Consider the following 27,474-nt stretch of genomic DNA (forward strand, 5'->3'; position numbering starts at 1 on the left):
GTCACCCTATGATCACCTCAATTTTATTTTGCTATGCCACCACACAAAAAAATCTTTGAAATGTTCTGAGTATTGAAATGCTTTATATATAATCTTATTTAAAAATAAGATTAACATCAATGAGTCCAGCAAACACATTAAGTACCCTCAATAAGCATAAACAGGAAATACTAATGGCAACACTTATCAATTCACATACAACACAGTACCAATCTGATGAGGACTGGTTTTTAGAGAACAAAGTTAACTACTGTCTTCTGTATAGGTGAAAGTGCTACCATTCTCAGCAACTTAATAGCTATTTTATTCTCTGATCTTCCCTATAGTCCTTGTCTCCATGCTGGAATAGCCCTAAGAAGAAGAAAAGAACAATTATAAATATATAGAAAAAAATTTAATCCTAACAGATTAAAATGTAACAATTATATGTAAATAGAAACTGCATAAAATGTAAACATATAGTTCCATTACTAAGCGGTGCCCAGCCTCTCCCGCCTTTTTACCTATGGGGGATTTGAAGAAGAGGCTTTGAGCCTGTTGGTCCTATCTTTTTGGTTCGCTCTTCCCAACCTTTGGTAGGTCGGTAAAGCCTAGAGGGATCTCTGCTGACATTGGTTTCCACCTGTGATCAGAAGTGAAATGAGCACCAGTTAACTCTTATCAACGACTATGTTTGTGCCAGTAAGAAATGCCCTTAGTAAGTGAAAACACTTTCAGTGGGGGTAGTAATATTTCTGGTGGTACTCAGGGATTACTCCTAGAGGGCCTGGGCATTGGGGGACTATGTGGTAACAGAGGTAAAACCCAAGTTGGCCACATACAGGGCATGCAAACCCAACCTCTGCTGTGCTCTTTCCTGCCAATTGAAAGCACTTTAAGGAAACATATTTAATCATAATTAAACAAATGAAATTGTGCATGTGTGTGTACTCACTGTTAACCTCTTTAGAAAACTTCCAATTGTGCTTTTATTGCTAAAAGAAAATCTGAATTCCATCAATCTAATAAACGTTTTGGTGTGTGTGTTCAGCTCTACCTAGCAGCATTCATGGGTGGCTCCTGGCAGTGTTACAGGGCTAGACGGTGCTAGGAATCTAAATTGGGGCTGCTACATGCAAAGCAAGGACTCAAACCCTTTGAGCTGTCTCCACAACCCTAATAAATTATTATCTGGGTTATTTTTCCTAGTTCAATTATTTTACTTTTTTTCCCTCTGAACCCAAGACAGGTTTCTCTGAAATCTGTGGGTCCTTTGTTTTATGCAAGAAATCCAAGACATCACAGTTCTGAGTGTTACTCAGGCATCTTAGAGCTGCCCTGGATTTAACACAAAGGCTTAGCAAGAAGAATGAAGGAAAGGATGAAGGAGTAAAAGCAAGAGATAATCTAGTTAAATGAAAATGAGGTACTTATCATACAAAAACATTGCTTAAAATGTACTAAACTATGTCTTATAATGTGCAATGTATGAGTAACAAATGTAATATATAATATGTAAGTGTATGAGTAAAATTTAAAGGAGATAAATATAGGAATTGACCTGACTTACATACAACATATGTCTGTATTCTTACAAATCAAAGAATTAAGAAAAAAATGTCTTATATAGCGGACCTTTTCTTTCAATTTTGCCAGTCTTCTGAGTTTTTCTGCCTTTTCATTTTCCTTTGATTGTTTATCTTGAATTTTTAATTCAAGCTTATGTAAATCCTAAAAAATAATACCAGTAATAATAACATTAAGAAAATAAAATTAGAAAATTGTTTTAAAGTTTAGTTGCTTGCAAGTAAAATTAAATTACCTTAAATATCAATACTTTAACATTAACCTGCTCCAACATGACCAAGCATTATTTTTTATTGATATTAATTTAATAGATGCACTTCTCTTCTGAATTACTTTAAATCTCTCCTTTTGGCTTAACATAAAAATTATGAATTCCCTTAATAAGAGTAAGCCAGGGGCCGGAGAGATAGCACAGTGGTGTTTGCCTGGGAAGCAGCTGATCCAGGACCTAAGGTGGTTGGTTCGAATCCCGGTGTCCCATATGGTCCCCCATGCCTGCCAGGAGCTATTTCTGAGCAGATAGCTAGGAGTAAACCCTGAGCACCGCCAGGTGCCCAAAAACCAAATAAAAATAAATAAATAAATAAATAAATAAATAAATAAATAAATAAATAAGAGTAAGCCATTCGAATCAGAAAAGTATTTCTTTCTGGTTTTAGATCTCTCTTGGTTCTCCTTTGCTATGTATTTTGAAAGAGGTGATAAGACATGGAAATTTTTGTTATTTAACGATATTTTTTACATAGGGAGCAAGAAAATTTCCATTATTTTGTTCCTTATTCTTTGTATTCCCTCTTTTTGTTTTTACCTTATTATTATTGTCAACATTTATTTTGAGGAATATAACAATTCATAATTACAGTAGTTTTTGAGGCTCATTTTAAAACTACAGCTTGTCTTTTAGAGTAACATTTTCCTGTGTAAATTTGTTTCAGACTATCTGTAAGCCTACTTCTCAGCAATAACCTTTCTAAACATACACACTGAGGGATCTGCAATGCAGACACTAGGTTGCTGATGAATAAAGGAGCTTGCATTACATTGGGAAAAATCGACAGAGCACCAGCAAATGGAAATGCTGGCCAATTTAGCAGAGAAGGCACAAAATTTATGGCCAGGGTCTGTGCCTACCTTTCCAGTCTCATCTTCAGCTGTTCTCTATCTCCTGTTTGATGCTCTGAGCTGATTCCAGTCTTTGGACTTTCTCCTACAAACCACAATATTACACTCCCCCCAAGCCAGTCCCAAAGGATACTCTATGCTGTCCCACTGGTGGACCTTCCCCTTGGCCTCAAGTATCACTTCTTACTGGCATTCAGCACTACAGGGCTCCCCCAGTTCTCTCTCCACAACTCAGAGGCCACATCCTAACTACATGGCACTAACATCTCCTATTTCAACTGCTCCTATACTAGGCTAGAATAAAATTGAGAGTTTGAAATTAGGAAGCCTGGTTTACTGACTTGAAGATACTAATCAAGCAATAGACCTGGTATGTAAGTGGTGCTCAACTGTTGCTGACTTGAATCTGGAAGTAATAGCTGTATAGGTCGCACTGAGAAACTATTTAGGAAACACATTAACTTACTCTTTCTTGAAACCTGGAAATTTCATCAGCAGCAGTTTTCCTTTTTTCTGCCTTTTCTCTCTTTTCTCTCATTTCCTTTTCAAGTCTCAAAAATTCTTCCTGTTCTTTTTTCTGTTGGGCATAACTTTCCAATAGTAATTTTAGTTTAAAGTGGCGTTGACGCTCTTTTTGCTGCCTTTTCTCTTTCTCTTCCTCTTCTTTTAACTGGGAAGCATATTTCTTTGACATCTCTGTACTTTTTTGGTTTTTCCAAGCTTCAATGGCCAATTTCTTCTTTTTCCTTTGTTCTTTTAACTTCTGATTATCTTCTTGTTTATTACAAAAAAGCATAGGTATGTTTTCTGCCTTTTCCTTTAACTTGAAGATTTCCTCCCTTTTTTGCTGCTTTTTAATTTTCCAATTCTGAATTGACTTGATTTAAAAAAAAGGCAAGATAAAAAGTTTTAACAATCAAAGGTGCATTAAGATATTGGGAAAACTCCTCCATCTAATACCATGCAAAAAAAGTCAAATCCAAATGGATTAAAGGCCCTGATATCAGACTTGGAACCATAAGGTATACAGAAGAACACATAGGTAAAAAAAACACTCGATGTCATTGAGACTAAAGGCATCTTTAAGGAGGAAACACCACTGTCCAAACAAGTGGAAGTAGAGATAAACAAATGGGACTATAATATATAAGCTGAGAAGCTTCTGCACCTCAAAGAAAATAGTGCCCAGGATACAAGAGCCACCCACCGTGTGGGAGAATCTATTCACCCAATAACCATCAAATAAGGGGCTAATATCTAGATATACAAGGTACTGATAGAACTTAACAAGAAATAAAAAGCCAACCCCATTAAAAAATGGGGAGAAAAAATGAACAGACATTTTCTCAAAGAAGAAATACAAACGCCCAAAGACACATTAAAAAATGCTTCACAACACTAAAAATCATCAGGGAGATGCAAACAAAACAACAATGAGGTAACATCTCATGCCACAGAGACTAGTACATATCAAAAAGAACAAGAACAATCAGTGCCAGTGGGGATGTGAGGAGAAAAGGACTCTCATTTGCTGCTGGTGGTAATTCCAGCTAGTCCTGCCTTTGTGGAAAAAAAGATTCCTCAAAAAACTAGAAATTGAGCTCCCATATAATCCACTCCTATGGATATACCCTAGAACACAAAAACGTATTACAAAAATGCCTTCTGCACACCTATATTCATTGCAGCGCCTATTTTTACAATAGAATCTGGAAACAACCCAGAGCCCAACAACAGATGAGTGACTGAAGAAAATGTGGAACATATACACAATGGAATACTATGCAGCCATCAGGAAAAAGGAAGTGATGAAACTTTCTTATATATGGATGAAAATAGAAACTATTATGCCGAGTGAAATAAGTCAAAGGGAGAGAGATAGACATAGAATAGTCTCACTCATCTGTGAGATTTAAGAAAAATAAAAGACAGTATTGTAATAATACCCAGAGACAATAAAGATGAGGGCTGGAATGACCGGCCCATGATATGAAGCTTACCACAAAAAGTGGTGAGTGCTGTTAGAGAAATAACTATGCTAATAGCTAACATGACAATGGTAGTAGGAGAAATAGAATGCCTGTCTTGAATAGAGGAAGGTGGGGGAGGATAGAGATAGGGGATATTAGTGATGGGAAGGTTGAACTGGTGAAGGGGGGTATTCTTTTCTATAACTGAAATCCAACTACAAGCATGTTTGTAATCATGGTACTTAAATAAAGATATTACTTAAAAAAAAAAAAAAGATATTGGGAAAACTGAGTTTCTCCCCTACCACTGGAAAACCCAGCAGCCCACACCCACACCCGCCAACTTCACAGCAGAAAAGCCAGCCCAGTTTCACAATCAATGTCCAAGAGATATGATGCTGCCCAAAGTTCTTTGATAGATTAATCAGGGCTGATAACTCTGGCGCCTTCTGAGAATGGTGCCAGCTGATTTTCCCTTTCTGCTTAAAGGTACGCAGCCTGTAACCTCCTTTGCCACCCTACAATGATACCCAGCACCACAACTAAGCTTTAGCAAAGTGCCAAGCCACCAAATTGTTCCTGGATCTCTCGACCATGGCACCACAAAATTTCGTAGTAGTGTCAGCCCAGTAGGATCACAGCAAATCAGATAGGAAAGTTGCACAGAGAAGACCACAAGCTTAGTAACAGAGAAGACTCAACTAGCACCAACCAGTAAATCCTCAATGCCATCAGTAACATCATGACAGACATAACAATTATCCCAAATTGACTCTAGTTTTTGTTTTTGTTGTTGGGCCACAATGGTGACACTCAGGGATTACTCCTGGCTATGTGCTCAAAAATCACTCCTGGCTCAGGGGACCATATAGGTCGCCAGGAATTGAACCCAGATCCTTCCTGGGTCAGTCATGTGTAAGGCAAATGCCCTACCACTGTGGTTATCACTACAGCCCCCCAAATTGTTTTTTTTTTTTGTGGGGGGGTCACATCCGGCGGTGCTCAGGGGTTACTCCTGGCTGTCTGCTCAGAAATAGCTCCTGGCAGGCACGGGGGACCATATGGGACACCAGGATTTGAACCAACCACCTTACGTTCTGGATCGGCTGCTTGCAAGGCAAACGCCGCTGTGCTATCTCTCCGCGCCCCAGCCCCCCAAATTGTCTCTAATATAAGTTTTGATAAATCTACTTGCTTTAGTGTTTAACAAACAATATGAAGTTAATCTGTTGGTGCTTGCAAGGGGGCAGGCTAGGGTGGTGGGTGGGAAACTGGAGGTTTTGGTGAAGAAAAGGACACACTGGTGGTGGGATTGGTGTTGGAACATTTAATGCCTGAAACAACTATATTATAAACAACTTGGTAAACTGCAGTGTTATTTTTTAAAAAAAATTTTTTTTTTTTGGTTTTTGGGCCACACCTGGCGGTGCTCAGGGGTTACTCCTGGCTGTCTGCTCAGAAATAGCTCCTGGCAGGCACGGGGGACCATATGGGACACCAGGATTCAAACCAACCACCTTTGGTCCTGGATCAGCTGCTTGCAAGGCAAACACCACTGTGCTATCTCTCCGGGCCCTATTTTTAAATTTTTTTTTTTTTTAAGTTTTTTTGGGTCACACCCGGCAGTGCTCAGGGGTTACTCCTGGATGTCTGCTCAGAAATAGCTCCTGGCAGGCACAGGGGACCATATGGGACACCGGGATTTGAACCAACCACCTTTGGTCCTGTATCCGCTGCTTGCAAGGCAAACGCCGCTGTGCTATCTCTCCGGGCCCTATTTTTAAAATTTTTAAGAAAAGATATTAAGATATAACTTAAGCCCATCTTTCTGAAAGAAGGTTGGTTATTTTGTGTATTTTTATATATGAATAATATTTTATTTTCCTACTCTCTCCCCTCCTTTTTTTGTTTTGTTTTGTTTTGCTTTGGGGCACACTGGGCAGTTCTCAGTGGTTCTGCTGACCCAGTGCGAGGGAAAAGAGCACACAGGTTTGCTACCATCAATAGTATGTTGGTGCTCTGCTTCCTTCCATGAGTGTTTTCTCTGAGGAAAAATGGAAAAAAGCTTCTAAGGAACTGATTCTGCAACAACCACTTTAACTAACCTCATTGGAGACTAGCAACACTTGCAAACTAACACTTGTTAAAGGGACAAAGTTTGAGAAACTCCAGCTGGCTCTGTGCATAAAGATGAGAATACATAATGTGCCCGAGCACACTAGAAAACAGGCAAGAACTAAGTGTCAGTGAAGTTCTGTTTCAGTGAAATTTGAGGAGCACGAAGAAAGAAGCATCTGGTTCAAGTTGAATCTGAGAGACTAGAAGGAAGTGAAAAGGAAAGAAAGAGCAGGCATTCCAAAAAGTAAGAATAAACTAAGTACTGATACTCATGCCGGAAATTAGTGCTTATCATGTTTTCCCCTTTTGCTGTTCTTCCCTACTCAGCATCTTAAACTCAGTATAATTAGAAGTAAATTGTAGTTGCTTCCTCAAAACTTCCTTCTCCTCCTATGCATCCTGATTCAGTAAATGGTATCTCCACTTTCTTACCCCCTTCTAACTTACCTGAATATACAACCAATAATCAAATACTGGCTGGTTTGTATGTTTGCACATGTGGCAGTACTCAGGGCTTATTCCTGGCTCTGCAACCAGGGATCACTACCGGTGAGCTCAGGGACCAATGGGATGTTGGAATCTGGGTTGGCTACAGCAAGGCAAGCATCTTCCCATTGCACTACCTCTCCAATCTCATTAATCAAGTATCAGGAAACAATGTTTGGGAATTCTCATATCAGCCTGAAGCAAGGTCATCTTTATCAAACTGCTCTGTGTGCTAGGGGGCTGACCCACCCTTAGAATTTGGATAAGGTCTGGAATAGGTTCAGATACAGGGAGACAAGTTCTCAGGTGATGCTGGGTTGGGGGGGAGGGGAGAAGGGCATCCCAAGCAGTACCTGAGAGACCATGTGGTGTCAGTGATCGAACCTTTTGATCACACAAAAGACAGATCTGTTTATCCCTAAAACCAATATGCCTTTAAGTTTCTTAATAGGTATCACCTAGTGACAAATGACAGCTTCTAAGCTATCACTTCAAACAAGTTGAACTTTTCATACTAAAGTGTATTAGAAAGTGATTGTGATTTAAGACTAGGTGCAGGGGTGACTTTTTCCCCTCCAGGGAACACATAGTAGTGTCTGGAGACACTTTAGGAATCACAACGAATGGTGTATCATTTGCATCCTTGGATGGATACGAGGGATGCTGCAAACCATTCTACAATATACAGGACATCCCGTACCAAAGAATCATACAGCCCAGAGTTGAAGAAGTTGAACCAAATCTTAATCTCAACTCAAACCAGAATAGTCATTTTGTAAAAATGAAATTTCTTAGGTATTAGCTGCAAATAAGAGTTAATATTTTTCTCTAGAGTAGCCAAAGTTTTCTATCTTAAAATAAGTAGTGAGGGCCAGAGAGATAGTACAAGTAGTGACGGCCAGAGAGATAGTACAGAGGTAGGGTGTTTGCTTTGCAAGGGGTCCCAGAACCAACGGTGGTTCGAATCCCTGTATCCCTTATGGTCCCCCGTGCCTGCCAGCAGCAATTTCTGAGCGAAGAGCCAGGAGTAGCCCCTTAGGGCCTCCGGGTATAACCCAACCCACTCCCCCCAAAAAAAGCAGTAAGGCTGACTTAGCAAAACTCCTTTAAAAAAAAAATCAAACAGGTTGTTTCTATTTGCTCTTTTTTTAATCCTATTGAAAACAAAGTGGCCCTGACCATTATGACTTTCAAAGCCTGAGAAGATCTGGATTTTCCACATTTCTGGTAGACTGGGGGGTGGGGGTGGGGGGGTGGGAGCAGGGTGTTGTTTGCTCGCCACCAGTTTCCTGGTTCATTGTATTCTTTCTTAGGGTAAACATGTTAGGCCTTGAGGAAGTCCAACTATATTTCTATTAGATGGGTAAAATTACTTACCTTCTCAAAAAGATGGGAAATGGGAAAAGATAAAAACTACCTGAAGATAATAATACCCAAAGACAATAGAGGTGAGGACCAGAATGACTGGTCCACAGTAGGAAGCTTGCCACAAAGAGTGGGGGAGTCAGGATAGAGAGGGGACCACTATGACAACGGTAGTTGCAAATAATCATTCTGGACAAGAATTGTGTGCTGAAAGAAAGTAAAGCGATGTGCGTGATACTCCTTCACTAACAATATTGCAAACAAAAGTTCTAAAACTGTGTTTTTATTTGCATCTGGTGGACATATACAAGATAAAGAACAAGAAAGAGGAGAAAAAAGTCTGCCACAGAGGCGTGGGGTGAAGGTCAGGGGACTTGAGTGAAAAGAATGCGGTAGGGAAACTGGGAACATTGGTGGCAGGAAATGCTCTAACACACTGGAACACTGTATGACTGGAACTCAATCATGAACAACTTTGTAACTGTATATCTCACAATGGTTCATTTAAAAAAATATTAAATTCCCGGAGAGATAGCACAGCGGCATTTGCCTTGCAAGCAGCCGATCCAGGACCAAAGGTGGTTGGTTCAAATCCCGGTGTCCCATATGGCCCTCCGTGCCTGCCAGGAGCTATTTCTGAGCAGACAGCCAGGAGTAACCTCTGATCACCACTGGGTGTGGCCCCCCCAAAAAAAATTAAATTGGGGGCCCAACTGTGAGAAACTGTGAGTGCTGCCTGTGTTTGTCTCCTGTCCTGTCTCCTTAACCTCTTGGGAGTGGGCCAAAAAGGGCCCAGAAAATTCGCTCTCCCAAAGGCCCCAGAAGAGCATGGCCGCTCCTCTTCGCTACGAAGCCATGTGCTCTTTCTAAGGAAAGAACACCACTGCAACAAGAAGAAAAAAATCACACTAAGAACTGAGCTGGATCACTGAAGCCCAGCATTTCTCCTTGGACTGTCTTCTCTGCTGCGTGCTTGGGCCTAAGATTTGATCCTGTGTGAGGCTTTATCCATGGAGGGCTCCCCTTCCTTGGAGGCGAGTCGACCGACCCAGAAAGGGTGGAGCCAGAGGAGCATGGCTGCGCACATCATTTAGTCAACGAATACCACCACAACACGTAGAAAAATCCACAATACAAGTGTGACAATGGGGAAACAATGCAGGCCAGCATCAGACATAGAGAATGAAGATGACAATTCTGATGACCAGGAAACGGCCAACCAACTAATCAATCTCTCAGATAAGGAGTTTAGCTGTTTGCAGATGACATGATACTCTACTTAGAAAACCCTAAAGACTCTACCAAAAAGCTTCTAAAAACAATAGACGCATATAGCAAGGTGGCAGGCTACAAAATTAACACACAAAAATCAATGGCCTTCCAAAACACCAATAGTAATAAGGAAGAAATGGACATTAAGAAAACAACCCCAGGGCCTGGAGAGATAGCACAGCGGCGTTTGCCCTGCAAGCAGCCGATCCAGGACCAAAGGTGGTTGGTTCGAATCCCGGTGTCCCATATGGTCCCCCGTGCCTGCCAGGAGCTATTTCTGAGCAGACAGCCAGGAGTAACCCCTGAGCACTGCTGGGTGTGACCCAAAAACTAAAAAAAAAAAACAAACAACCCATTCACAATAGTACCACACAAACTCAAATATCTTATAATCAATTTGACTAAAAACGTGAAGGTCCTATTACAAAGAAAACTATAAAACTCTGCTCCAAGAAATAAGAGAGGACACGCGGAAATGGAAGCACATACCCTGCTCATGGATTGGCAGGATTAACATCATTAAAATGGCAATATTCCCCAAAGCATTGTACAGATTTAATGCAATCCCTCTAAAGATACCCATGACATTCTTCAAAGAAGTGGATCAGGCACTTTTGAAATTCATAAACACCCTAGAATAGCTAAAGCAATCATTGGGAAAAAGAATATGGGAGGAATTACTTTCCCCAACTTTAAACTGTACTACAAAGCAATAGTTATCAAAACAGCATGGTATTGGAATAAAGACAGGCCCTCAGATCAGTGGAATAGGCTTGAATACTCAGAGAATGTTCCCCAGACATACAATCACCTAATTTTTGATAAAGGAGCAAGAAATCCTACATGGAGCAAAGAAAACCTCTTCAAACAAGTGATGTTGGCACAACTGGCTAGCCATTTGCAAAAAACCGAACTTAGACCCCCAGCTAACATCATGTAAGAAGGTAAAATCGGGACCGGGCAGTGGCACTAAAGGTAAGGTGCCTGCCTTGCCTGCGCTAGCCTTGGACGGACCGCGGTTCAATCCCCCGGTGTCCCATATGGTCCCCCGAGCCAGGAGCAACTTCTGAGCACATAGCCAGGAGTAACCCCTGAGCGTTACCGGGTGTGGCCCAAAAACCAAAAAAAAAAAGAAGGTAAAATCCAAATGGATTAAAGACCTCAATATCAGACCCGAAACCATAAGATATATAGAACAACACGTAGGCAAAACACTCCAGAACAGGGGCCGGGTAGGTGGCGCTGGAGGTAAGGTGTCTGCCTTGCAAGCGCTAGCCAAGGAAGGACCGCGGTTCGATCCCCCGGCGTCCCATATGGTCCCCCCAAGCCAGGGGCAATTTCTGAGCACATAGCCAGGAGTAACCCCTGAGCGTCAAACGGGTGTGGCCCAAAAACAAAAAAACAAACAAATAAATAAATAAATAAATAAATAAATAAACACTCCAGAACATTGAGACTACAGGCATATTCAAGGAGGAAACTGCACTCTCCAATCAAGTGAAAGCAGAGATTAACAGATGGGAATATATTAAGCTGAGAAGCTTCTGCACCTCAAAGGAAATAGTGCCCAGGATACAAGAGCCACCCACTGAGTGGGAGAACCTATTCACCCAATACCCATCAGATAAGGGGCTAATCTCCAAAGTATACAAGGCACTGACAGAACTTTACAAGAAAAAAACATCTAATCCCATCAAAAAATGGGGAGAAGAAATGGACAGACACTTTGACAAAGAAGAAATACAAATGGCCAAAAGACACATGAAAAAATGCTCCACATCACTAATCATCAGGGAGATGCAAATCAAAACAACTATGAGGTACCACTTCACACCACAGAGATTGGCACACATCACAAAGAATGAGAACAAACAGTGTTGGCGGGGATGTGGAGAGAACGGAACTCTTATCCACTGCTGGTGGGAATGCCGTCTAGTTCAACCTTTATGGAAAGCGATATGGAGATTCCTCCATAAACTGGAAATCAAGCTCCCATACGATCCAGCTATACCACTCCTAGGAATATACCCTAGGAATACAAAAATACAATACAAAAATCCCTTCCTTTCACCTATATTCATTGCAGCACTATTTACCATTGCAAGACTCTGGAAACAACCAAGATGCCCTTCAACAGACGAATGGCTAAAGAAACTGTGGTACATATACACAATGGAATATTATGCAGCTGTCAGGAGAGATGAAGTATGAAATTTTCCTATACATGGATGTACATGGAATATATTATGCTGAGTGAAATAAGTCAGAGAGAGGAAGAAAAACGCAGAATGGTCTCACTCATCATTGGGTTTTAAGAAAAATGAAAGACATTCTTGCAATAATAATTTTCAGACACAAAAGAGAGAAGGGCTGGAAGTTACAGCTCACCTCATGAAGCTCACCACAAACAGGGATGAGTTTAGTTAGAGAAATAACTACATTTTGAACTATCCTAATAATGAGAATGTATAAGGGGAATAGAAAGCCTGTCTAGAGTACAGGCGGGGTTGGGTGGGAAGGAGGGAGATTTGGGACATTGGGACATTGGTGATGGGAATGTTGCACTGGTGATGGGTAGTGTTCTTTACATGACTGAAATCCAAACACAATCATGTATGTAATCAAGCTATTCAAATAAAATATATAAAAAATATTAAATTAGGAAAATTGCAAGAACTATCTGAAGAGGTTGTTGTAAAGTTAATTACACATACTAAAGTGTTAAGCACAGTGACTTGAATACAGAAATATATGACAAGTAATTGGGATTGGGGAGGCAGCAATTGGGGTGGATGACTATATCCAACTGTGCTCAGGGCTTACTCCTAGCTGTGCCCAGGGACCATATGGGATGCCAGAATCAAGACCAGAGCCATACCTTCTTTTTTTTTTTTTTTTTTTTTTTTGGTTTTTGGGCCACACCCAGCGGTGCTCAGGGGTTACTCCTGGCTGTCTGCTCAGAAATAGCTCCTGGCAGGCACGGGGGACCATATGGGACACCTGGCTTCGAACCAACCACCTTTGGTCCTGGATCGGCTGCTTGCAAGGCAAACGCCGCTGTGCTATCTCTCCGGGCCCAGAGCCATACCTTCTATTCTGTCTCCCCAGCCCATTATCTCTCCAGTAATGATTATATTATTATTACCTCTTTCTTTTTTTCTTCCAAGGCCAGATATCTCTGATACCATTTCTCATGTTGTTCCACTTCATCCTTTGTCTTCCCAGGAAGGTATTCTAGAACTTCTTCTATATAAGCTGGCTTCCCTTTATACTTGGTTCTCACTTTTAAGAAGCTCTGGTGATCATAATCTTCCCAGCCCCCCTGACGCCCTCCTGTTTGCAGAAGGAATTTTTCAAAATCGACCACTTCATCTGCAAGCGTGCATGGTGTGACTTTGTCTAGAGAAACTTTGCTTGACATGGTTCTGAAAGCTTTCTCTGTTTCTGAATTACCCAGTGCCCAGGTGTCAATTTTTCTGGATATGGCACTTAACTCATTATTAGTTGTTTTTTCTTCTTTAATTAGTTCTTCATATCTAAAATTTAAAATATACAGTGTGGCAAATGGTCAAAGGCAACAAAACCTGAGAACTGGTTTATAGAACTAAACTTACCAAGTGAGGGAGGTTTGGGGATGAGGGAGGAGTGCTTAGAAAGGGAACCCAAGATAAAGGTGGAGGGAAGCAGCCACAGGTGAAGGATATCTGGTATTGAAACAATGTATGCAGGACCCCCTACCCTATCATGAACAGAACTGTAAGATCATGGTGCATCCAAAAAAACAAAACAACAACAAAATAAAGTTTAATTAAAAAGATGGGGCCAGTGGGGGCCAGAGAGATAGCACAGCAGTAGAGCATTTACCTGTGCATGTGACCAACCCAAGAGATGGTGGTTCAAATCCCAGCATCTCCTATGGTCCCCTGAGCCTACCAGGAGCGATTTTGAGTACAGAGCCAGGAGTAACCCTAGTGCCGCCACTTGTGGCTCAAATATCAAAAAAAAAAAAAAAAAAGATGGGGCCGGAGCGGTGGCACATCAGTAGGGCATTTGCCTTGCACGTGGCCAGTCCAGAATGGACCTTGGCTTGATCCCCGGCATTCCATGTAATCCCTCAAGCCAGGAGTGATTTCTAAGTGCATAGCCAGGAGTAACCCCTGAGAGTCACCAGGTGTGGCCACCCCCCATAAAAAGATATAGGCCAATTTATATGACATCAGTCACATTCACTTTTCCTCCAATTTAGTAATTCTTTTTTTTTTTTGGGGGGGGGGGGTCACACCCAGCAGTGCTCAGGGGTTATTCCTGGCCCTATGCTCAGAAATCACCCTTGGCAGGCACAGGGGACCATATGGGATGCCGGGATTTGAACCACCAACCTTCTGCATGAGAGGCAAACGCCTTACCTCCATGCTATCTCTCCAGCCCCAAATTTCTTAATTCTTTTTAAATTATATTCTGGGGTCAGAGTGGTAGCAAAGTGATAGGGCATCTTCCTTGCACATGGTTGATCCAGATCGGACTCAGGTTATATCCCTGGCATCCCCAAATAGTGCTCGAAGCCAAGAGTGATTTCTGAGCACAGAGCCAGGAGTAACCCCTGAGTGCTACTAGGTATGACCCAGAAAACCAAAATAATAAATAATCTTCTCCATCTGACATTACAAAAATTTATAAATCTAAGCTTTAAAAGAGTTTCCCCAGGAAAAATAATCCTTCAAGTTCTTATTTAGGACTTACAGTGTCCAAATATAAATAAAAATTCAATTAAACATGAAAAGCAATCTAAAATATAAACAAACGATATTTGCAAGACTAGTATTAAATATGCAACAATTAAATGGTTTTCTTTTTTTTTTTTTTTTTTTTTGGTTTTTGGGCCACACCCGGCATTGCTCAGGGGTTACTCCTGGCTGTCTGCTCAGAAATAGCTCCTGGCAGGCACAGGGGACCATATGGGACACCGGGATTCGAACCAACCACCTTTGGTCCTGGATCGGCTGCTTGCAAGGCAAACACCGCTGTGCTATTTCTCCGGGCCCGGTTTTCATACAAAACCCATGTGAAGAATATTTTTTTCCCTATCCAGTTGTCCTCAAGGCTTGCTTGCTCCTGGCTCTGTATTCAGGGATCACTCCTTGCAGTGCTCTGTGGACCATCTACCACTTCTGGGGACTAAACCAGGGTCAGCTACAGTCAAGGCAAGTGCCTTAACTTTGTAATCTCTCTGGCCCCAGAGAATTATTATAAAATAATGTTATAATTTTATAGTAAAGTGAATGTAAAACATACATTAACCTCTGCTCTTCCTTAAAAGTATTAATTGCATTTTCAATTTCTTCCATCATTTCTCTGAGCTTTTCAACAACTGTGAAAAAAAATTTAAAAAAATGTCATTTATGGATAACTAAGAATTCAATATTAGGAGAAAATCAGAATATTCCCCCCTCCTTTTTTTTTTTTTTTGGTTCACACCTGGCAGCACTCAGGGGTTACTCCTGGCTTTAAGCTCAGAAATCGTTCCTGGCAGGCTCGGGGGACCATATGGGATGCTGGGATTCGAACCATCGACCTTCTGCATGCCAGGCAAACATCTTACCTCGATGCTATCTCTCCGCCCCTCCCCTTTTTTTTAAGTTTTTGGGCTATACCTATTGATACTTGGGATATATTCCAGGGATTGAATTCAGGCCTCCTGCATGCAATGTTGATATATGGCATTTGGACTTGGCCACGCCCCTCAGATAATTCCACTGTAATGACAGTTGAACCTGGACACGCCCCCCCCCCTTGTCATTCCAGCTAGAAAAGGACAAACTTGGACCTGTGGGCGGGGGAGGGGTCAGGATAGTGACCAGAGCAGCACTGCTGGTCCGCAGAGGGGACAAAGATAAAGCATGGGAGATGCTGCCTGCTTTGTATTTATTCCTTTCTCTTTCTTCTCTGAACCAGGGGCCTCCCTTGGCCATTGGCCAGTGATTTCCATCTACTTCTCCCCCTCTTTCAGAAACCCCTGGGGCTGTGGTGGCAGGCTTCAGAGATTACAGGAAGAATAAAAAGTATACTTGATTTCTACTTTTCTCTTCTCTCTCTCAGTCCCAAGCAGATGGTCACTACAAGCAAAGCATGTGTTTCGCATGTTAAGCTATCTTTCTAATCTCAAGCATTCCTGTTCTATAACAATTCCTATGCAGTTCTGGACAGGGCCACTACCTCGCCTGTAAGGCTCTAGGGTGGATTCCCGGCACAGTATGATCCCCCCAAGTACAGGGGCATGACCCCTGAGCACCAAGCCAGGAGTAGCCTCTAAGCACAGCTAAGATTGACCCAAAATTAAAAAGAAAATTATCTTTTAGTCTAAAGGTAAATAAAATTGTAATTTTTCCTATTCTTTTTTTTTGTTTCTACTTGTTGTTGGGGCTCAACCAGGCATTGCTGGAGTCCAATAATACTGGGCAGGAGACAGTTCCAACCACTAGTTCTATCACTGGGGCAACATCCTAGCCAGAAAACTGTGCTTTTATGTGTTTGTTTGCTTGTTTGTTTGTTTTTGGTTATGTATTTGTTTGTTTGGGGCCACACCCTGGCTCTTCACTCAGAAATTAATTACTTCTGGCAGGCTCAGGGGGACTATATGGGATGCCAGGGATTGAACCCAGGTTGGCCACAAAGCAAACACCCTGCCCAGCGTGCTATTGCTCCAGCCCTCACAGAAGGTGATTTTTTTGTTTTGTTTTGGTTTGGTTTTTGGGTCACACCGGGCAACACTCAGGGGTTCCTCCTAGCTATGAGCTCAGAAATTGCTCCTGGCAGGCTCAGGGGACCATATGGGATGCCGGGATTCGAACCACCATCAGAAGGTGATTTTTGATTGTTAAAATTTTCCACTAGTTAGATATTTGCCAACATTTATATATCAACCATTAATTTTTACCCCAAAATGTGTACAAGTCTGTGATTTGCAGTTCTGAACAAAATGTTTTTGTTTATGAGTGCCTGACATTGATCTGAATCTAATTTAATTATGATCACTACACAGATTAACCTTTATACAGATACAGTGCTCTAGTAAGTACCTTTGCCTATATCTTTTCACATGCACAAATTAAACTTGGGGTTTTTTGGTATTTGAGCTATACCTGGCGGCACTCGGATTACTTTTGGCAGGTTCGGGGGACCATATGGAATGCTTGGGGATTGAACCTAAGTCAACTGCCATGCAAAGAAAACACCCTACCACTGTGCTATCACTCGAGCCCCTAAAAACATTTTTAATGGGTTAATTCCTAGCAAAGCTTGGCTCAGCACTGATCAGTGATGCTCAGGCCCATAGTCCCGGGGACCCCTATAACCTGCATCACTCAGGGGCCAGGCAGTACTGAGGCTGAAACTCAGAACCTGGCCCAGGTTGTCTCCTCAAACTCTGTCCCAGGAACTGGTAAAACCAAAGACTATTAAAACTTGCTGCCACTTCATGGTCTGCCAGAGTCCACTGCACTGTCCTCTAGGAGGTTGGGCCGACTTCGGGTTCTGATCACGCCTTCCCCCACACTTGGGCACTTCTAGAATGATGGACAAAAATTTATTAACACTGGATTCACATTTTTTTATGATCATTAATAAGCCTGAGTTTTGTTTTGGGGTCACACTCTGAGGTGCTCAGGGGTCATTCCTGGCTCTGTGCTCACTCCCAAAAAGCTGGGGGCCATAACGGGTGCTGGAGATAGAATCCAGGTCTGCTGTGTATAAGGTAAGCACCCAACCTGCTGTACTATCACTTTGGCCACACCTGAGTATTTTTTCACGTTTTTTATTTCTTTTGCATAATGTACTTAATAATATTACTAACTTTTCTATTACTATTTATGTCTCTTGTTATGAATCACAGCATCCTTTATAAATATAGCATAGTACATATAAAAAGCACTCAATCTAGATATACTTACAATCGGGAGTAGGTGTAACATCTCTTAACTGATGCTGAAGTCTCTTTACATTGTTATGTATTTTGGCCAATTGTTGCTGAATTCTTGCTCCTATAACAAAAAGGTATGTATTTTAAAAATCTATTGTACCTATTTCTAGGTAGGTGATTGCAATTTAGTGTTTTTTATATGTCTGAGTCATCACTAACATTCAGGAAAAGAACAATTATATAATGAACAAAAGATGGTTCTCTTTGTGTCAAAACAGCCTGGACATTTTTTTAATTTAAATTTTTATTAAATGGGGGCCCGGAGAGATAGCACAGCGGTGTTTGCCTTGCAAGCAGCCGATCCAGGACCAAAGGTGGTTGGTTCGAATCCCAGTGTCCCATATGGTCCCCGTGCTGCCAGGAGCTATTTCTGAGCAGACAGCCAGGAGTAACCCCTGAGCACTGCCGGGTGTGGCCCAAAAACCAAAAAAAAAAAAAATTTTTTATTAAATGGAAAAAGATCTATTACTAAGCAAAGAACTTTCAGTTTTTCTTGTTCAAACATGTAGTAGCAAACATTCAACCAAATGTTAAAAAAAAATTAGGATGTATTAATTTATAATAAAAATAGACAACTTAAAAAAATAGACAACTTAAATTAAGAACACTTTCATTTAGGGCAAGGAGGCCAATATCTTCATTTAAACAGAACTGCACAACTGATCATTTTATTCAAATCTGATGGCACAGAAAAGGAAGTCATACTATTTCCATTGAGAATTCCAAGTAGAATTCGTATCATTGCTTCTTAGGCCAGTTCTCAGGCTTTTAAAAACACCCAGTCATATTTTGAAAGTGAACAACACCCACTCTGATGATTACACTAGTAAAAAACAATTTGGGGGAGAGGGGGTCACACCCGGCAGTTCTCAGGGGTTCCTCCTGGCTCTATACTCAGAAATTGCTCCTAGCAGGCTCGGGGGACCATATGGGATGCCAGGATTCGAACCACTGTCCTTCTTTCTGCATGCAAGGCAAATGCTGTACCTCCATGCTATCTCTCCAGCCTTGAAAGCTGATTTTTTTGTTTTGTTTTGTTTGTTTTGTTTTGGGTCACACCCAGTGATGCTCAGGGGTTACTCCTGGCTCTACCCTTAGAAATCACTCCTGGCAGGCTCAGGGACCATATGGGATGGCGGGATTCGAACCACTGTCCTTCTGCATGCAAGGCAAATGCCTTACCTCGATGCTATTTCTCCGGCCCTATAAAAAAACTATTTTTATAGAAAACGCCTTAAAGTAATTTTGTGGCACATTAAGCTGTAAGGTTCTTTTGTTTGTTTGTTTTGGTCACACCTATCAGCAGCGCTCAGAATTTACTCCTGGCTCTGTGCTCAGAAGTCACTCCTGGCAGGCTTGGGGGACTATATGGAATGCCAAGGTTTGAACCACCAGCCGTCCTAGGTTGGCTGCATGCAAGGCAAATGCCTTACCACTGTGCTATCTCTCTGGCCCCACATTAAGCTGTTTAAAAAAAAAAAAGAATTGGGGCCGGAGAGATGGCATGGAACTAATGTGTTTGCCTTGCATGCAGAAGTTGGTGGTTTGAATTCCAGCATCCCAGATGGTCCCCTGAGCCTGCCAGGAGTGATTTCTGAGCATAGAGCCAGGAGTAACCCCTGAGTGTTGCCGGATGTGACCCAAAAACTAAAAAAAAAAATAAAATAAAATAAATAAATATAATGTAAAAGAAGTATAGTTCCGTTAAAAACAAACAAATGCCCAGATGTTTCTAGCCTGAACATTTTAAGCACTAATGCTCTAAATTAAAGATCTACGAACTTCCTCCAATATTTAAAAATCACAATGGAATGAAATCCTATTATACAAATACATATCTTCAATTCCGGGACCAGAGAGATAGCATGGAGCTAGGGTGTTTGCCTTGCATGCAGAAGGATGGTTGTTCGAATCCTGGCATCCCATATGGTCCCCCGAGCCTGCCAGGAGTGATTTCTGAGCTTAGAGCCAGGAGTAACCCGAATGCTGCCAGGTGTGACCCAAAAATAAATAAACAAACAAAAACATATCTTCAATTCCCATACCAGTGAATATTAAGTTACTGGAAATTTTTTAAATTTGATGTTTGTGGCCAGGCAGAACTCAGGGTCTATTCCTCTGTGCTCAGTACTGACCCCTGGTGGTGCTCATGTCACTAAAGTCTGACCAGAAAACAGCAGGCCCTTGAGTGATACAAGAAGTGAATTTTTGGGGAGGGGGACGGGAGGGGGGGAGTGAATTTTTATTTATGCATGTCCAGGAGTGGTTTCTGCAAATAAAAGTCGACTTTATTTTAATGAAAATAAAAGGTCGGGCCCGGAGAGATAGCACAGCGGCGTTTGCCTTGCAAGCAGCCGATCCAGGACCAAAGGTGGTTGGTTCGAAGCCAGGTGTCCCATATGGTCCCCCGTGTCTGCCAGGAGCTATTTCTGAGCAGACAGCCAGGAGTAACCCCTGAGCAACGCTGGGTGTGGCCCAAAAACCAAAAAAAAAAAAAGAAAAGAAAAGGTAAAAATAAGAGATGGAGAGAGTGCAAAGAATAAGGTACATGCTTTGCATGTGGGAACCCCACTTCCTAGCACAGATCCAGGAGTGGCAACCCCACCCCCAAATCCCAGAACAATGGGGTGGCCCCAAAAAATAAAGGAAAAGAAAACTGCTCTAGTATGTTGTATATGTAAACATTTTATGGGATTATTATGTTACTGACCCTACCCTGATCAGTGATAGTGCCCTACCCTAGGGTGTGACCTGGCATTTTGCCCCCACCCTAGGGTGGTACCTGATTCTGCTTCCACCATTGGGTGGTATCTGATCCCACCATTGGGTGGTACCTGATTCTGGGGGATAAAAACAAGGGTCTGGGGAAGGCGGGGGGGGGGGGGGGGGGGGGGGGGGGGCTTTTAGGCTGGAACTGATGCCGAGGCTTTGGACTTCAGTCTCGTCCACCGAATAAAGCTAATATTTCCACAAGCCTGACTGTCTGTGAGCTGTTTACCTGCCGCTTCACCTCTGAACCGCCAGCTGAACAGGGTGGCAGATGCGTGCTCCAAGCTGGAGGGGAAAGACCTCATCCTCCATCAGTCAACCTCTTCAGGGGCTTACTTGCAACACTATTAAATTTAATTGGAATAGGTATTTGTTCTTTGCTTTCCACTATCACTTATCAACAACAGCAGTGCCACTGTAGTGCACCAGTCTTTTATAAACTCACCTGGGACTCCCGTAGTATAAGCAAATCTCTTATGTTGGGTACTACATATGCGCAGGCTAAAGCTGTGACTTCATACTTGAGGTAAGAAGTATGTATTGCTTCTAAATTATAATATAGAAAGGGGAAATTTTTATATCCTTATACTAAGACATTGAATTCCTTCCTTTCTTAGAGAAACACATCTATGGAGTCAAAAGTATAAAACAAGTGAAAATTTAAAAAAATGAAATAAAACTGCAATGAAGCAAGGTATTCTTATAGAACTGGCTTTCAAGGCCAATATGAGGTACACTCTAATAATGAGCATTACATACGACAAACAGTAGAACATATTTGATGTATGATGCATCAGGCCTTCTCCCAGCTTTTATCTCAGTGATGCCCTTGTAGTGTTCCTATGGTAAAATTGAAAATGGCTTTTTTTTTTGGCTTGTTTGCTTATGCTTTTTATTTTTTTTTTTTTTTTTTTTTTTGGTTTTTGGGTCACACCCGGCGGTGCTCAGGGGTTACTCCTGGCTGTCTGCTCAGAAATAGCTCCTGGCAGGCACGGGGACCATATGGGACACTGGGATTCGAACCAACCACCTTTGGTCCTGGATCGGCTGCTTGCAAGGCAAACGCCGTTGTGCTATCTCTCCGGGCCCCTGCTTATGCTTTTTTATATTTATTTTCATTTTTTAGTTTCAGGGTCATACCTGGCAATATTCACACCCTTGGCTCTGTGCTCAGAGACCAATCCTGGAAGTGCTTGGGGAACCATGAGATACAGAGGATCAAACCCAGGTTGGCCACATACAAGGCCAACTTACTCACTGTTTTACTGCTCTGGCCTCAGAAATGGAATGCTTTAAAGTAAGGACAAATAAATCAGGTTTTCATTTTAATTGACCCTAGAAATGGAATGTTTTACAGTAAGGACAAATAAACTCAGGTTTTTATTTCGTTTTCATTACAGGTAACCTGGTTACAACAGTGCTAACTTGTTCGATTCTGATATAGAGAGTTGCTGCATCTTCACCACTATGAACATGCCTTCATTTCTACCACTGTGTTCATGTCCCCTGTAGTTGATTGACCTTTTTGTTCCCCACAAATTGGGTTCAACCAATTATGAGACCAGATCACTTGGTAACACTCCTAAATGTAATTTCTGAGTCTACTGCTGACTCGGGTCAAGGCTCGGTCAGCAATAGCAGGGTGACAGTTTAAGATCAGACACCCCAGGAATCAACTTTCCTCTGTGTAAAAAAAAATCTGACATGGCTGGTCCGATGGCAGTGGTTTATCAGAACTTATTAACTTTAGTATCACAAAAATTGGTATATAACTCCCCACTACTCAATTTGACTGGCTTTAAAAGAAAAAAAAATTCTGACAACATCAACTAACATCAATGTTAGTGAATAAAATGTAAACTTTTTTTCTCGTACAGTGAGAAAAAAATGTATGTATTAAAAAAAGGATTTAGAGTGGTTAAATAGTGATACATACTTATCTCTGAAAGTCAAATAGATTCCCAATTAGAAATTTTTTTTTTTTTTTGGTTTTTGGACCACACCCTGTGAAGCTCAGGGTTTACTCTTGGCTATGCGCTAAGAAATTGCTACTGGCTTAGGGGGCCATATGGGAAGTGGGGGATCGAACCCCAGTCTGTCCTAGGTCAGCCACATACAAGGCAAATGCCCTACTGCTGTGCCACTGCTCCAGTCCCCCAATTAGAATATATCTTGGGAAAGATATCACACAGACAATCCACAAAGACTATGCACAGAGCAAAACAGCTCTGTTGTATCTCAGTTGTATCACTCAACAGCTTTTAATCTGTCATAAACTTAACTTACTTTCTGTTTTCCTGTTGTTAATCAACTTATTTTCCAATTCTTCCAACATATTATGTTCAATTCTGAAGTCATTTTTTTGATTGTAGAAATGACTATATTTATCCTTTTCCAATGTAATAACTCTTTAGGAAAAGAAATAAATGGCATAACTGTGATTTCAACAGATTTTTAATCATTTAATATAAGTAATATAATTTAATATGAGACACTTATAATAATAAGTAATTTATATTTGGACTAATAAGATTAATGATTCAAAACTATCAGTAAAGAGCTATGTTATAGTGTTAATACAAAAATGCAGTCAAAGACTGATTTGCAAACAGGTAAGCCTCTAAAGATCAGTTCTACTTCAGTCTTGCTCTGGCCTGAAAATGCAACCTTTTGCCTTTCCCCAATAAGTAAAATAAAATGTGAATAACAATTCTTCACTGCTCAATAGGGTTGTGATCAACATCCTAGGAGATCAAGCAAGATGAGGTATTTTTATACATTAGTAAATAAGTAAAACTGCTATAAAATGCAAATTGTTCATGATATTTGTTGTTGTTATTTTTTTGGCCACAACCAGTGATACTCAGGGGTACTCCTGGCTATGTGCTCAGAAATCGCCCTGCCTAGGGGGACCATATGGGATGCAGGGATCGAAACAGGTCCGTCAAAGATCGGCCGCATGCAAGGCAAAAGCCCTACTTCTGTGCTAACGCTCCCGCCCTAATTGTTCATGATTAATAAAGAAAAAAAAAGATACAAATAATCTATAAGACAGGCAATTTAGTATGTCTAATATATTGTCTGTACTTCAAAGATTACTTTATCTCATCTTTGTTCCTTAGATTTAGTCAATCTACCAATAAATAGTTTTAATTGTTAGTTTTATGGAACAAAGCAAATACTATCAAGAAACTAGATTTTGTGGATAAAAAATTTATTCTGTTTTTATTTTATGAAGACAAAGAATTTATTCTTTTGACTACTGCCTTCTCTCTCCCTGAAAGTAAAAATTAAAAGGAATACGTCTCCACTAATTTTGCACTTAAGGAATGGTATGGCATCTTTGACTCATGACTTAATACCATACAAACTAAAGGACAACTAAGATGGGTCTCTACATCTTTTCACTTTGACACACAAAAAGGAAAACAGTATTTGTGAACTGCACTAAAGCAAACAGGTGGGATACTTGTCCTGGTCTGTCCCAAAAACCAAAGGGATCATAATATAGTAAGTGTGTTTGGGAGAAGATGCCAAAAGCAGACAAAGAGTCAAACTCAGTTCAGCCTCAAATATCACATGATGACCTCAGCCTCATCCACTACAGCCCTAGAGGTCCCTGAGCACTGCCAGGATGGCCAAGATAACCGCCAGCAACACTGGGATTTAGGGTCTGAGAACTAAACCAATGGCCTGGCTGACTGAGAATTGCTAGTGGGCCCTAGGCATCCTAAGTACCACCTGGGGGCATGCTATCCCCAAAACTACTATGAAATAGAAGTACCCCCAATGAATGTCTTGTTTTGGGGTTACATTCAGTAGTACTTAGGGGCTATTTCTGGCTCTATGTTCAAGGAACTATGTGATGCCAGGGATCTAATTAGGGTTGGCTGCATACAAGGAAAGGACCCTATACCTCATGCATCTCTCTGGCTTGCCACTAATTAATCTATCTTCCTTCTTCCCTTCCTTCCTTCCTTCCTTCCTTCCTTCCTTCCTTCCTTCCTTCCTTCCTTCCTTCCTTCCTTCTTCCCTCCCTCCCTCCTTCTTCCTCCCTTCTTCCTTCCTTTCTTCCGCCCTTCTTCCCTCCCTCCTTCCTCCTTTCCTCCCTTTCTTCCTTCCTTCCTTCCTTCCTTCCTCCTCTTTCTTCCTTCCTCCCTCCCTCCCTCCCCCCCCTCTTTTTTTTTCCATTTTTGGGCCATACCTGGCTGTGTTAGAGCTTACTCCTGGCCCTATGCTCAGGAATCACTCCTGGGGGGCCTTATGAGGTCGCAAGGATTGAACGTGGGATAGCAGTGTGTAAAACAAATGCCCTTTCCAATGTACTATCAGTCTAAGTCCTTTTCTAATTTTTGTTTGCAAAGAGTTTTCCAAAGCATTTATGATAGACAAAGAAAGATTAATCAGAGTTGTAAAACCAACACACATAATCCACAGGTTTGCTGTTTAGAAGAGCTTTTCTCTTGGGTTGGGGAAGTCCATACTCAGTGGTGCTAAGTGGAAACATCACTCGTGGCAGGGCTTAAGAGACCCTATGGGATGCCATGTCAACTACATGCACAGCAAACGCCCTCCCTGCAGTACTAGACGAACAGCTCTGGTCCTTAGAAGGACACTATTAACCTCTTGGTGGATTACCTTATCTAGAAAGAAACAAATCAGAACCCCTAAATTATCTAAGGCAATGCATTTTGAAAATAAAACAATAAAATAAAACTGCTAGAGCTATACACAAACTGTGTGTGTGTGTGTTTCTTTTTTAAGAGGAGGCCTGCACTGCAGTGTGGGACCTCTAGAGCCATACCTTGCAATGTTGGACCAGATACATACCCTGTATTATCTCTGCAATCCCAGCCTATATTTTTCTTAGGCAATATTCCTTAGGGAGGGTCTAAAAATACACAGTCTCCCCTAATTCTGGTCCAGCGATCATCATTTACAATGGCTCCTTTTGTCTTATCTCTTTAACAAATTGAACTATAATATAAATTCAAAGATATATTTTGACAAAGCTCTCAAGTATAGATTAAGGTTAATAGCTCTATATTCTAATTATTTTTATCACTCCTTCTGATCTTTATTTTTCATGATACTGCTGATTATGCTGAACATTCAATAAATATTGCTGGTCTAAAGTTTTATACATACAAACTTTTATTTTATTGGTGACGTCTCAATCAGTCATAAAGTTCAGGATAATTCTTAAAGGCAGTCTAAGGAAAGGAGACTAATTTAAAGGTTATTTCAGGGGCTGGAGTGATATTACAGCAAGTAGGGTACTTGCCTTGCATGTGGCAACAGACATGGGTTCAATTCCTGCCATCCCATATAGTACCTCAAGCAACACCAAGGGTGATTCCTGAGTGCAGTGGGAGGAACCCCTGATCACCCACAGTTGTGGCCCCAAAACAAAACAAAACCCCTCAAAACTCCAAGACACTAACTTACTAAACTTACTCAAAAATATTTACCAGGTGTGTTAGGGATGTGGCCCGGTGGTATAGTAATTGCTTTGAGGTGTAAGAACTTGAGTCCAATCCCAAACACAGAAAAAAAGCAAAAATGGTGTTTACACTGGTAGTAAAAATGTACTAAGGAGCCAGAGTACAGTGAGTAAAAAATCTGCCTTGCACGTGCCCACCCGAGCTTCACTGCCCTCAGGCCACCAGGAGTGATCCCTGTGCAAAGAGCAAGGAGTAGGCCCTGGGCACTGCTGGTTGTGACCCCCAAACAAAATTAAATTATTTGACATTATGAGATCTAAAGTCACTCCTTTCCTCTTAAAATATGCTGATATAGATGGTAAACATATAAGTAATATTTCAATAGTTAATTTTGTATCAGTCTATTATCAGTTGTCTATTTCACACTTTCCACCTTTCTCTTATACTAGAAATTTGTAAGTTAATGTGGAGTCAGGGAAAGTGGAGCAGAATTAATTTTATATCCTTTACAATAAAGGAATTATAATATCATGTGGAAATAATGGCCTTATACTCACTGATTTTTAAATCTTTCTGCTGTGTATATGAATTCTGTTTTCTTAGTCCGATTAACTTTCTGCTTCCAATTTTGCAGCTGGAAAGAACGATTTCCACCTGATGCACCAAAACTGCCATCATTCTGCAGAAAGCAAAATACATTTATGATCAACAATGAAAGTGGTCAAAAACAGATGTGCTTGTTTGGTTGATTGCTTTTGGGGCCACATCCAGCAGCACTCAGTTGTTATTCCTGGCTTTGTGCTCAGAAATTATTCCTCGCAGACTCAGGGGACCATTTGGGATGCTGGGGATCAAACATAGGTCAGCCGTGTGCAAGGCAAACACCCTACCTGTTGTTGACACAGATAGGTATATTTTTAATAAACGAAATATCTATTATGGTGTTACTTAGGGGATAATTTTGTAGTATATTTTATTTAATTTTTTAAAAAGATTTTGAATTTTTATGCTAAATTATTGTAGTAGAAATACTGTATCTCCAGAATTTTGACCAAAAATGTAACATTCCTCTAATACACAGTAAAACTTGCACACTTATTTATGTTGAATGTTATATTAAACAACAGGAAAACAGTGATGACCCCACATTACCCCATATTGTAAAAATGCCCTACGCACCAGATTTCCAACCCCAGGTGAGTTTTCTGAAGCAGGGTTACAGCATGAAATAATCCAGACCAGGCTGAGGGTGAAACACATGTGGTCTGACAATCTTCTACCTTTTATGGAGAGTGAGCATTTTGGATGCTTTTGTTTTCTTTCCTACTCATCCGAAAAATTCTTCTCTCGTTCCAGGTTTTATGTGGAAAGCTTTTGATCTTTTCAT

General features: G+C 41.1%; 1 protein-coding gene across 1 annotated transcript; it reads right to left on the reverse strand.

The window, feature by feature from the left end:
- On the reverse strand, window positions 1-26,790 carry CCDC112 (coiled-coil domain containing 112; the record flags this gene model as incomplete). Its single annotated transcript, XM_049786950.1, has 9 exons — window positions 1-351; window positions 504-622; window positions 1,615-1,710; window positions 3,155-3,565; window positions 13,045-13,435; window positions 15,192-15,267; window positions 17,846-17,935; window positions 22,930-23,051; window positions 26,645-26,790. Coding segments are annotated over 9 exons (1,482 nt in total), but the record flags the coding sequence as incomplete, so codon positions are not given.
- Between the last annotated feature and the right edge of the window lie 684 nt (window positions 26,791-27,474).

Source organism: Suncus etruscus, chromosome 14 (assembly GCF_024139225.1).
Source record: "Suncus etruscus isolate mSunEtr1 chromosome 14, mSunEtr1.pri.cur, whole genome shotgun sequence".
NCBI lineage: Eukaryota > Metazoa > Chordata > Mammalia > Eulipotyphla > Soricidae > Suncus > Suncus etruscus.